Below are 13,719 nucleotides of genomic sequence, written 5' to 3'. Positions count from 1 at the left end.
AGTACCTTTAAGAAATGGGTGTTTAGAAATGGATATGTATATAAATATCAGTAATGAGAGTACCTTTAAGAAATGGGTGTTTATTACTGCAGTGATGTCAGAGTGTGGGTGGAGCTGGGCTGTCTGTCAGCTTTTACTTTAGTTTTTGAGCAGGCTGCAGGGTGTGTTTTAGTTTCGTTTTCAGTGTTGGAGCTGAAGCCAGACCAAGCAGGTGTACTGCAGTTCTCTCTACCATCAAAAGACTATCTCTTGATCATTTGGTGAATTCAGAATTATAAATGTTCTCAGTAGTGAATGTAAACCTAATGTGCTTCTGTTGAAAGGTGTTTCTTCTGTCTTCTGGATGTTGTTTGGTAAGTTATTAATCATTACTTAGTGTTGTATCCTTTGTGGGTTGTATTTGAATTAATGGTTGCTAAGATGTTCACTGTATGTTTTTAAAAGGTTAACTTGAGTTCATAGAATAAACATTGTTTTGCTTTCAAAAATACTTTTCCATTTCTGATGTACCACACCTGTAGAGTGGGTCATGTGCTCCCCATACCACAATCTGTTAAAAGTTGAGTGTCAGGTGAACTCCATGATACACTTTAGGGTTCTCTAAACCCTGGCCCATAACAGGGGACAGGAGAATCGCAGGACCGACGTCGGACCCGATCTCGGATTTGACGCCCATTCTCTTCTCCCACTCTGATTGCGATTTCAGCGCGGAGGCTCGGAGAATCCTGCCCCCAGTCTTTACAGTCAAAAGACTGGAAGAGTCAGTCAATCTGTTAAATGGGGGACACAGTCACAACAGAAGGACTCAAGGTACAGGTTTCTCTCCGGCAATTGCGAAAAGGTCAGCAGATGAATAAAGTCTAACTTGACTGATAACAGAAAACCACAAAAACAGCCCCTTGTAAAAGACACAGGCCTGGATTTTTGCTACCGAGGTGGTGCAGAGAGTCGGGAATATTCCCACCTCAGTGTTCACACCTCAGCAGAAACAGTCCTGAATAGCTGGATTTTCATTCTGGGGGTTGCAGGGTGAGGTGAGAGTGGGTGGTGGGGCAGTTGCGTATTAGAATCAGGCCCTCTGCCCCCAGAAACAGAGTACAGACAGCCACAGGGACCACGAGTGTCAAGGCAAGCTGATGAAAAGACCCACCTCAGTGCTCTGGGACTTTGTTCCTCAGTGCTCTGTTAGAACATAGAACATAGAACGATACAGCGCAGTACAGGCCCTTCGGCCCACGATGTTGCACCGACATGGGAAGTCAAAAAACAAAAGCCATCTAACCTACACTATGCCATTATCATCCATATGCTTATCCAATAAACTTTTAAATGCCCTCAATGTTGGCGAGTTCACTACTGTTGCAGGTAGGGCATTCCACGTCCTCACCACTCTTTGTGTAAAGAACCTACATCTGACCTCTATCCTATATCTATTACCCCTCTGTTTAAGGCTATGTCCCCTCGTGCTAGCCATTTCCATCCGCGGGAGAAGGCTCTCACTGTCCACCCTATCTAACCCCCTGATCATTTTGTATGCCTCTATTAAGTCTCCTCTTAACCTTCTCCTCTCTAATGAAAACAACCTCAAGTCCATCAGCCTTTCCTCATAAGATTTTCCCTCCATACCAGGCAACACCCTGGTTAATCTCCTCTGCACCCGCTCCAAAGCTTCCACGTCCTTCCTATAATGCGGTGACCAGAACTGTACGCAATACTCCAAATGCGGCCGTACCAGTTTTGTACAGCTGCAACATGACCTCATGACTCCGGAACTCAATCCCTCTTGTAATGCTCCAGTTGTAATGAAAGAGGTTAAGCCCTCTAGCCCTCGGCTCTCGCACCCCCACACACACCCTAACATCCCATCCAGTATTAGTGTCAGCTCATGGCCCCATCAATCCATCATGTACCATCATAGCCCCATGCCAACTAATGCCCCTCCATGCACCTTCCATGACCCTTTATAGCCCCTATGCAAACAGTGTCACATCATAACAGCCCATGCCCTTCAATATCCTTTTTACTCACACCTCCATGCTAACTCACCCAGTATCCACCATGGGCAAATCTCTGAAACAATTCTGACATTAAATAAAATTAATTTTGAAGAACCTATTACAGACGTTACTACATATAAAACAAAACAGTCGAACTAATAAAAAGCCCATTCAATATATTTATATCCTTTAATGCAGTTCATCTTTTTTATTTAAAAAGTTTGTATTCAAAGCCCTACACTAAAGACAGCTAATCCCTTAATAACCTCAAACTACAAACATTCAGGCCCCACTGTAATAATAAGTCATGGGAGCAGTCAAGCAATAATAATGCTATAGTGATGACCCTCAAGATTATGTCAACAAATAGAGATTTATTTCCAACTCAGAGACATAGGAGACAGTTTATTTTCAAAATTAAATAGCAGATGATTTAAATGGCTTGAAAGTTTGACAGTTCCACAGACCTTATTCACCTTTCATGCACATATATCAATACACCTGTCCTTTGCAGACGGAAAAAACACACATTGCCCCTGATTCAGCGGAACAAAACAAGTGATAGTCATTCACTGGTTCATTCCTCCGAACAATTCCTTGGCCAATCAGAATCATGTTGCCTATCTTATTGTTTTCAAATGAGACTTGGCAGTTAACAGTCAGTTACCATTAACTGGCACATTCACCATGCAACACATCTGCCAGTAAGAGTCTACTTGTCAACCAATCAGCACCCTCTTCTCACACAATATAAAGTTGTTGTTTCCCTTGACATTGGGGCTGCGATCTACTGGCCACATTGCACTTGTGCGGGAGAGCATCGCAGCTGGTAGATTCTGGGAGAGGCCTCTCGTGGGCTTCTGGGCAGCCTTTATGCCTTGCGGGATATACCCAAATCCCACAAGGTGTCAAAATCAGAACCCCATCCAAAGAGGGGGCGGCATGATCAAGTAGGGTGCACCTCGGTAGGGTTTAACCCTGCTTAGGTGAGCTTACTTGGGATCTAACAGTCTCCTGGGATTTATCAACGCCCCAGTGAGGCCACAGCCAGGTGCCATTCAGTACTGGTCCACACAAATGTAGACCAGGTGGACTGGCACCCAGGAGAGCTGGCAGGGATAGTGCAGGGTGGCTCTCTGGATCTCACCCTGGAACACTGACCTTGGCACTTCCAAGATTCCTGGATGGCACTGCCAGGGGTCAGGGCCAAGGGAGGTCAGGGCCAAGGGAGGCCAGGGACGGAGTTCTCCGGTCGCCGACACCGAAATCGCGTTCAGCAATCGGCCGGAGAATCCCCATTTACGCTGAAATCGGGGCCAGCGCCGCTTTTTCAATGCTCCGCCCTCTCGAAAACGGCATACTCACAGCGCAGAACGCCGTCGGGACGGCCTCGCGATGCTCCCCCAGGATAGGCCGAGTTCCCAACGGCCTGGAACACTTGTCCTTTATATTTTCATGAACCCGGTGTGGCGGCTGAGGATAGAGTCCACAGTTGGTGGGGGGGGGGGGGGGGGGGGGTTGGAAGCCCTTCCCCGGGGATGAGGGGCTTTGGCAGGGGCAGGGGCACTGATAAGGGGTGTTCCAGGGGTGGGGAGGCTGATTACGTGGGGTACGTTTTGGCAGGCAGGGTCCGCGCGCAGCTGGGCCATGTTGGACTGCATGGCTGCTGCAGGCCGCCTCCGTGCTTGTGTGCGGCCATGGACCGGCAATTTTCTAGCCGTATCTGCAGGTAAAGCCGGAGGCTGCGTGCTTGCTAGCCGCCCCCCTCCCCAATGGAGCGTCGGTGCAGCTTTTGTGCCGTTTTTCGAGTGTATAATGCCACTGTTCCCACACCAGCGTCAGCACTTGGACTTCAAATCGGAGAGTTCAGCCCCAGATATTTTATTGAGTTTAAATTCCACCACCGGCTGTGGTGGGACTTGGAGCCGGGTCCCCAGATCATTACCCTGTGTCTCTGGATTACTAGTTCAGTGACAATGCCATCTCACCACCGCCTCCCTTCGCATCAGTTGTTCAAAGTGTGAAATCTGACTCCAGCATGGCACAGATGACTTAAATCACATCTCTCGGCATTCAAAGCATTCGGCTGCACTGCTTTTCAGTCATGAACCTGATACGGTAGACACTTCACTCAGTCTAATATCTCACCAACCTCCTCCTGCTGCTCACTCGGGGAACTCTGCCAGCTCTTGCTCTGGTTATAGCCGCATGTTGCTGCCACCATCTTTCTTTTTCTTTCCATATTTGGGAAGGTGCTGCACCCATTTCTTTAACTTACTTTCTCTCCTGGACAAAATATTCCTCACCGGCAATACTGGCAGACTATCCTATTGCCCGTGCATGGAAAGATGAAGAGACCCCCCACGTGGAACTGCCTTTCCTTTTTTCTCGGCATTCCACTCCGCCCTCCAGTGACGTCAGACAGCAACCTCAAAGGAAAGTTAAGCTTTGAAGCTGCAATTTGCTACAGCTCTATTTAAGGCTTAAAATCCTTTCAATCACGTCTTCAGAGCTGTGAATGCCTGCAATGCAAAGTTGGGGTCTACAAGCTGCAAGTTGAGCATGTTTTTGGAGTGAAAATTATATTTGCGCTACATTGAAATGGCACAGCCGATTTGTAAATGGCGAATGTGCCCTTCATGTGCTATCCCTTCTCAACAATGGCAAAAATTGTAATGGAGGAGAGGCTTCCAAATCCGGCTACTGCCCATTATCTTAAAGCCTCTGCAGAATGTCCCAAACTCCAAGAAAATCGAGCCCATCGGCTCATTATTATTTCTTCTTAAGTTGCATAATTAAATAGTGAAATTAGTTTATGTAACATCATATTGGCCTCTCGAATTGGAACAATAAAGAAAACGAAAAGATATGTTGCGGTGGGGAGAGAGTGGCACAGTGATATTGTTGCTGGACTAGTAATCCAGAAATCCAAGGGAATGCTCTGGGGTCCCAGGTTCAAATCCCACCAGGGCAGATGGTGAAATTTGAATTCAATAAATACCTAGAGTTAAAAGTCAAATGATGACCATTAAACCATTGCTGTTTGGCGTAAAAACCATCTGGTTCACAAATGTCCTTCAGGGGAGGAAATCTGTCGTCCTTACCCGGTCTGGCCTACATGTGACCCCCAGACCCACAGCAATATGGTTGACTCTTAACTGCTCCCACTGAAATGGCTGAGGGATGGGAAACAAATGCCCAGCCAATGACACCAACATCCCAAAAACAAATTTAAAAAAGACCAAGGGTCATTTCCTGAAGGCCATAATCATCAAGAGATAAAGTGAGAACTCCAAATGAATAAGAGACAGCAATTACTTTTATTAATTATCAGCTGTGGTCTGAGATAAGTGGTTGAAAGTTGAGAAGTGACAGAAGACAAAATCAGAGGTACTTGGGACCAATGCAAAACAAGGCAAGAAGAAACCAAAACAGTGGAAGCAAACTGGAATGAAAATAATCAATCAAAAGGTGCTTGATTTATTCTTTATCATGAGCCTACATATTGCATAAATTATTAAAATCCTGAGTAAAATATAGTTTCCTGAAATAATGGAAACTATAATAACATTAAAATTTGCACAGATTCCGCTAATAGTCAGAATTGGGACGGAAATATAAATTGGCTCGTCCATACGATGAGCCTAGAGTTTCTTAAGGTTCCACTGCATTCCAACAAACCTATCTGAAAAAGGCAAACATACAATTCAGCAGATCCTTCCTGACTTTGGGAATCCCTAGCTAGTGTTATAAGGGACAGAAGTTCCACTTAATCCCTTAAAAGTTTGAAGATACCAAAGGGTCTGAACTGCAAGAAAGTTAGGAATACACACTTCCCTGATCCAGAAGGGATCTGGTGCAATAGAGGCCAGCAAGGTGAGATGTACCAGCCTCCATAAATGTCCAAATGGGCCCTACCACCTACCATCTCCCTCCATTTGCAAACATGTGCCATATTTTCTAAAGTTACGAGTCAGGCTGACTCCCGAAATGCATTATTGTAGTATGGGGCTTGGCAGTCCCATGCAGGTGAATAGTCCCCCATCCAATAACCCCTGTTGTAGTCAGCACTGGAGGACACAATGCTATCAAAGCTCATAAATAGCGTGTCGAGGATTTTTGGAGCCATGCACTCAGACAGAAAGCTGCCATTTTGAATAAAGCTTACAGCATGGTGCCGACAATTTTCTGAGAGAAACATTGATTTTTACATCTTCACATTTATGTCTATACTTACTCCCACTATGCTTTGTGTACACTGCAAAAACAGTAGAATGCAGCAAGCATTTCAGGCTTCCACGTTTCACAGTCAAGAACCATTCACCCATCAACTTCCATTCTCAGTAAAGTAGTGTACTAGTACAGACCTGGAGTGAGATCCAAGCAGGTTTTCTCATCACAGCCTTGAAGAGAATCCAAGGTACGTGTCACCTGACTGCCGAAATCCTCACCGCCGTTCATGCACTCTCTCTGCAGCTGCTGACGAAGATCATCGATGTCGTACTCATACCCATCGAGTATCGGAGTCTCCCGGATGCTGATGGAGCCGCTGGAGTTGTGGCCTTGCAGTCGCGAGTTCCGCAGGCTCTCTCTTGTCTGACCAGCCATCAATACTGATGGGATGTAGTGGATTTCATTTGCTGCTTCTGCACTGGCACTTTTCTGTGGCTGTGGGACGCGGCGACGCTTGCACCATCGGCGCCTGGTGTAGAGAATCATTACGAGGAATAATATCGCCAACAACAAGGCAATCATCCCTGCCTAGAAAGAAATTGAGAAAATGAATTTCAATGCAACAATAAGTTTGAGTGCAGAAGAAAACAAATATTAAAATTTGCTTGTCATATACAAATCTCTATAAATGTTCAAAATTATAATTAACGTGATGCGACAACCTGAGCAGGGACTCAAGTATTTATCTCCCCACAGAACAATTATGGAAAGGTTAAAGGGCAATCAGAATGTGATACTTGAATACATTTGCACAGGTCAACTTTTACAGATTCCCTCTGTTTTAATGTTTCTCATCTATCTCTTTGTTATCAGTATTCTTATGGGTACTCCTTATTAGAACATTTCTCTCTTGCTCCTCAAAGGAACAATTATGACATCTGTACACTCAACCTGTCGAAAACAAGACTCAGACAAATTATTCTATGATCATTCATACTTCCTCAGGACGTGTCGTCTGTAACATGTCTCAGCTCTCTCATTTTATCCATCTTCCTACATTTTGAGATTGTTAAAACTTCAGTCAGGTGGCATCCAAATGGCACTGAGTTTGTCTATCTTCTTTCAGTCAAGCGTTATGCACAATGGCGGTTAACTTTCTGCTTGTTCTTCTGATTATTTGGGCTCAGGCCTCGAAGATTGCCTAAATTCTTGTTTTAATTACACCATTCGGGATGGCAAAAAAAAAAACTTTCTCATAGGGGCAGACAATAAATAGAAAAATCTAGCATTCAAGAACTTTCTATCAGCCCAGGTAAATATATTTTCAACCAAAGTTTTAGAGTCCTAGATTTTTGCAACACAGAAAGAAACTCATTGTGTCTCTGCCAGCCATCAAGCACCTATCTATTCTAATCCCATTTCCAAATGCTTGGTCCATAGCCATGTATGCAATGGCATTTCAAGTGCTCATCTAAATACATCTTAAATGTGCTGAGGGTTCCTACCCCCACCACCCTTTCAGACAGTGAGTTCCAGATTCCCATCACCCTCTCGGTGAAAATGATTTTCCTCAAATACCCTCTCAATCTCATGTCCCTTTGCTTAAATCTATGCACGCTGGTTATTGCCCCTCTACTAAGGGGGAAAGTTCTTCCCACCTACCCTATCCAAGTCCCTCATAATTTTGTACACCTTGATCGTGTCCCCCCTCAGCCTTCCCTGTTCCAAGGAAAACAACCCCAGCCTAACCACCTTTCTCCATCGCTGAAACTCCCTAGCCCTGGCAACATCCTGCTGAATCTCCTCTGCACCCTTTCTAGTGCAATCGAATCCTTTTAAGATATAGGCCAGACCATGTAAGGTAAGGTTTCAAAGGCATTATTTTCACATTCCCTTTCTCAGTCAACGAGAAGCAGCTTGAAGGTGGTAGAGGGGCAGGTTTAGCACAGTGGACTAAATAGCTGGCTTGCAATTCAGAACAATGCCAGCAGCTTGGGTTCAATTTGTGTACTGGCTTCCCCGAACAGGCGCTGGAATGTGGCGACTAGGGGCTTTTCACAGTAACTTAATTGAAGCCTACTTGTGACAATAAGCTATTATTATTAATGCTGAGATGCAGGTTTTCAGTGAATTCAGGCCCAATATTTAGTGTACGGATAAACAAGCACTACCTATAATTAGGTGTGTCAGTACTATGGATAAACACTGCAGAAATCTATGAACGTTTTATGGGCAGCACGGTAGCATTGTGGATAGCACAATTGCTTCACAGCTCCAGGGTCCCAGGTTCGATTCAAGCTTGGGCCACTGTCTGTGCGGAGTCTGCACATCCTCCCCGTGTGTGCGTGGGTTTCCTCCGGGTGCTCCGGTTTCCTCCCACAGTCCAAAGATATGCCGGTTAGGTGGATTGGCCATGATAAATTGCCCTTAGTGTCCAAAATTGCCCTTAGTGGTGGGTGGGGTTACTGGGTTATGGGTATAGGGGGGAGGTGTTGACCTTGGGTAGGGTGCTGTTTCTAAGAGCCGGTGCAGACTTGATGGGCTGAATGGCCTCCTTCTGCACTGTAAATTCTATGAAACATAAAGGAAATTGAAGCTCACAATTCTGACAGCAATTAATTGACCAGTACATTGAGATAGGATTGCAACCAGCCGAAGTAAAACTAAAATATCACTTCACTGAGGCAAACAAAACAAAATCTTATTAAGGACTGAAGTGGAAATACAATTTTTGAGAGCTATGAAAACAGTGAAGGGTAACTCTCATTCAATCTGGGGTTAATTGGCTTGTGGTATGTTGCCGGAATGTTTGCAAAATTTCCCTTCAGATTATCCTGACACTGTATTCAGTCAAGCAAATAGTTCTGCAGTCAGCTACAGGGCAGCATGATAGCACAGAGATTAGCACTGCTGCCTCACAGTGCAGGGACCCGGGTTTGATTCTGGCTTTGGGTAACTGTTTGGAATTTGAACGTTCTCCCCGTGTCTGCGTGGGTTTCCTCCGGGTGCTCCAGTTTCCTCTCACAGTCCAAAGATGTACAATTTAGGTGGATTGGATGTGCTAAAAAAATTGTCCCTTAGTGTCCAAAGATGTGCAGGTTAGGTAGGGGGTAGAATCTCTACAGTGCAGCAGGAGGCCATTTGGCCCATCAAGTCTGCATCGACCTTCCGAAGGAGCAACCCACCCTGGCCCTCGCATCCCTTTAACCCTAACCTAATCTTTTTTTTAGACACTAAGGGGCAACTTAGCTTGGCCAATCCACCTAACCTGTACATCTTTAGACAGTGCGAGGAAGCTGGAGCATCTGGAGGAAACCAAAGCAAACATGGGGAGAATGTATAAACTCACACAGACCCAAGGTTGGAATTTAACCTGTGAGGCAGCAGTGGTAACCACTGTGATAGGACGGGGGAAGTGGGCCTAGATAGGATGCTCTTTCGGAGGGCCAGTACTGATTCCATGGGCTGAATGGCCTCTTCCTGTACTCTCGGGATTGTGTGGAAAATGAATGAATAATGATCCAGAGTTAATGAATAAACTAACAGTTTCGCAAAGGGTAACCATAACATGGGATCGTTAGACATTAAGTTTGAGAAAGAGAAAAATCACACATAAGCCAAGGTTTTAAATGTATGTCTGACTTGGAAGAAATGAGGTGCAAACTGTATACATGAAACTGATAACAGCTGTTATCCACTGAGCTGGCAACAAGTAAACTGACAGGAAAGCAATGGGAGATATTAAGTATTTAGTGCAATACAAAACCAAGACATACCCCTCAAGAGCAAAAGTGTACTGTCAAGCGATCAAATTGTCAATAAGCTACAATCTAAAGGCAAAGAAAGTAGCTTACACAAATCCCAAGCAAAGTGGCAATCCAACTTATAGGCAAAAATACAGAATACCCTAAAAGGTCACCAAGATGCTGCAAAGGATTCCAGAAAAGCTTGCAGCCAATATAAAGGCTAATCACAAAAGTTTTCCTAAATATATTGAAGAATAGTGAAGGAAGGCCATTAAAGATAGCTGCAGCTTATACTGTAATAGTCAACAATATAATGGCAGATTTATTCAACAAGTACTTTCCATCCTTTTTCATCACAAAGGAAGAGGATAAAATACAAGTGGCAGAAAGGAAACTATGCTCGCGGTTTTCCTGCATTGACTGCTGCAACACAAGGTTGTTCGTCAAACGACTCAGGCCTGATATTTTTTTCAAACATTCAAGATTTAATAAAAATGAACTAATAAAAGTATTGTTATTCACTTTTCTCCACATTATCTTTTCGGCTAACATGCAAAACCATACTCAGTTACTTTGATCAACTAAATCACTGAAAGATATTTTAAAAAACTAAAAGATTGGCGGGGGGGGAATTACTGGATTCAATTTAAGTCATTAAAAAAGCTATCGTGGAGAAAAGTAGCAGGGCTGAAGATAAATAAATCTTCAAGATCTGATGGTTTATACCTCATGACGTTACACATAATAGTTGAGGAAATTTCATACACATCAGAAATAGGCCTTCAAAGTTCTCCTGATTTAGGGACTGTGCAAATAGATTGGAAATATGTTGATAAAATTCTATAATTTAAGAAGGATTGGAGACAGAAGCCAGTTAACGACAGGTCTGTCAATTTAATGTCAGTTGTCAGGAAAGTACTGGAATCTGTCATAGATACATAGAACATACAGTGCAGAAGGAGGCCATTCAGCCCATCGAGTCTGCACCGACCCACTTAAGCCCTCACTTCCACCCTATCCCTAAAACTCAATAACCCCTCCTAACCTTTTTTGGACACTAAGGGCAATTTAGCATGGCCAACCCACCTAACCTGCACATCTTTAGACTGTGGGAGGAAACCGGAGCAGCCGGAGGAAACCCACGCAGCCACGGGGAGAATGTGCAGACTCCGCACAGACAGTGACCCAGCGGTCATGAAGGATAGTGTCTGAACACTTGGACAATTTTGAGCTGACAGCAAACAGCCAGCATTGTTCAGGTTAAGTCTGAGTAGTCTAGCTGAATTTTATTTTAAAGATGCTATTAATAAGAAAGCGAGCACTGCCGATGTTATCTATAGAAATTCTAGAGCCTAGCGAATAAAGTTTCACACAAATGATTATTGGAAAAACTGAGTGTGTAAGTGATTGGAGTTAATCTTTTCACTTAGTTTTGAAATTGGTTGGAGGGGTGGGGGTAGGAAACAGGGAGTGGGAATGAAGGGGATATATTCTGATTGGCAGAATGTTAGCATGTATTCTCTTGGGTTTTGTTCTCGGGTCTTGGCTTTTCACCGCATTTATTAATGATGTGGGGAAGGAATAAAGGAGAATCGATAACGTGGTATATTTAGATCCTCAGAAAGTTTTTAATCAAGTCCCACACAAGACATTAGTAAAATCAATTAGAGCAGATGGGGTGGGGACAATAAACTGGCATGGTTGAGAACCAGTTAATGGACAGAAATCAGACGGTAGGAATTTCTCTCAGGTTGGCAGACTTGACTAGTGGGGATCAGTGGATCGGGCCCCAGCTATTCATAATCTGTCGCAATGTTTTGGATGTGGGGATTACATGCAATATTTCCAAGTTTTTAGATGAAACAAAACAAAGTGGAAATTTGAGTTATGAGGAGGATGTAACAATGTTTCATAGAGATTTGGAGAGTAATCGATTGAGTTTAAATGGAATACAATGTGAAGAAATGTAAGGTTATCTACTTTGGTAGAATAAACAGAAGTAGAATATTTCTTAAATGGTGAGAGGCTAGGAAATGCTGAACTTCAAAGGCACTTGGATGTGTTTGATAATGAGTCATTGAAAGCTAATTGCAGGTACAACAGGCAATTAAGAAAGCAAATTGTATGTTGGCCTCGTTTAGAAAATAATTTGAGTATAGGAGTAAAGATGTCTTACTGCAATTATATAGAGCCTTGGTGAGACCGCACCTGGAGTACTGTGCGCAGTTTTGGTCTCCTTACTTAAGGAAATATATATTTGCCATAGCGGGAGTGCAACAAAAGTTCACTCAATTCATTCCTGGGATGGAGAGATTCTCCAATGAGAAAAAATTAAATAGATTGGGCCTTTATTCATTGGAGTTTAGAAGAATAAGAAATTATCTCATTCAAACATCCAAACTTCTTACAGAACTTGTCAGAATAAGTACAGAAAGGATGTTTCCCTTGCATGGGGGGGGGGGGGGGGGGGAGACATTCTCAGAATAAGGGGCAGGCAATTTACAGCTGAGATGAAAAGGAATTTCTTGATTCAGAAGCTGGCAAATCTTTGGAATTCTGTGCCCAAGAGGGATGCATAAATTCAGTTGTTGAGTTTGTTCAAGACTGAGGTCAATAGATTTCTACATATAAAAAACGTCAAGGGATAAGGGAATAGAGTGGACAAATGGTGCTGAAGCAGAGAATCAGCTCTGATCTCATTGAATGGTGGAGTGGGCTTGAAGGGCTGAATGGCCTACTCCTGCTCTTAGTTATTACATTCTGATAAGAAGTTCAACATCTGAGTTTCCAGATAACACTAGTAAGATGGGGGGAGGGCTATACAAGAAATGTAATGTAAATAAAATAGGACAGTAAATTATAGGAAAGAATAAAGTAAGTGAGGATACAGGTGTCAAGGAAATAAATAAAGATATCGGGTGCGACTCAACGCAAACAATAACTGACTGTGAAGTCCCGACCATCCTTCCACGGGAGTTCACTTCTACCATTATTACAGCGGCCTACATCTCATCTCAGGTGGAAGTGAAGAAGGCTTGATGAATTGTACACCGCTGCAAATAACAGTGAAACAGAATACCCGGAGGCCTTAGTCATCATGGTCGGGGACTTCAAATAGCCAAACCTCAAGAGAGTACTGCCAAAATTCCACCAACACATCTCCTGTCCCACCAGGAGCCCCAATACCCTTGACCACTGCTACACAAACATCAAGGACACCTACCGATCCATCTCCCGGCTGCACTTCGGAAAATCAGATCACAGACGGTGCTCCTTCTCCTGGCATACAAGCAGAAACTTAAATGGGAGAATCTGGTTGCTGGTCTGAGGCAACGGAAGAGCTCTCACATGACTGCTTGGAGTCAGTGAACTGGTCCATATTCAAGAACTCAGCGGTCAACCTAAACGAGTATGCCACCACCATCACAGACTTCATCAGTAAGGGTGTAGAAGACACTGCGTTCCCCAACCGGAATCCATGGTTGAACCAAGAGATCCACTCCCTACTGAAGGCCAGGTCTGAGGCATCCAAGACAGGCAACCCTGACCTATTCAAGGAATGTAGGTACGACCTCCACAAAGCCATCAGGGACGCCAAGGGACAATACCAGACTAAGCTAGAGTCACAGACTAATGGCACAGACTCTCGTCGGTTGTGGCAAGGCTTAAACAATATAACAGGCTACAAAGCAAAGCCGAGTAGAATCTCCAGCAACAGTGCGCCCCTCTACGATTGTAGAGATCTACCATGCGGTTCAAGTGCAGTCTCGCATACACTTTAAAACTCAGTAGAAATTTGAGTT

At 44.0% G+C, this 13,719-nt stretch overlaps 1 protein-coding gene across 4 annotated transcripts in view; it reads right to left on the bottom strand.

Moving 5' to 3' along the window:
• The window catches only part of astn1 (astrotactin 1), a 4,064,875-nt gene that overhangs the window by 2,756,679 nt on the left and 1,294,477 nt on the right, over window positions 1-13,719 (bottom strand). For all 4 annotated transcript variants that reach the window (XM_072511608.1, XM_072511609.1, XM_072511610.1 and 1 more), the window contains exon 3: window positions 6,365-6,758. In XM_072511608.1, the coding sequence (XP_072367709.1) occupies window positions 6,365-6,758 (394 nt within the window). The remainder of the gene's footprint in view (window positions 1-6,364; window positions 6,759-13,719) is intronic.

Source organism: Scyliorhinus torazame, chromosome 7 (genome assembly GCF_047496885.1).
Source record: "Scyliorhinus torazame isolate Kashiwa2021f chromosome 7, sScyTor2.1, whole genome shotgun sequence".
Taxonomy (NCBI): Eukaryota; Metazoa; Chordata; class Chondrichthyes; order Carcharhiniformes; family Scyliorhinidae; genus Scyliorhinus; species Scyliorhinus torazame.
Note: the sequence above shows the minus strand (reverse complement) of the source record. Positions and strands in the feature narration are given on the sequence as shown.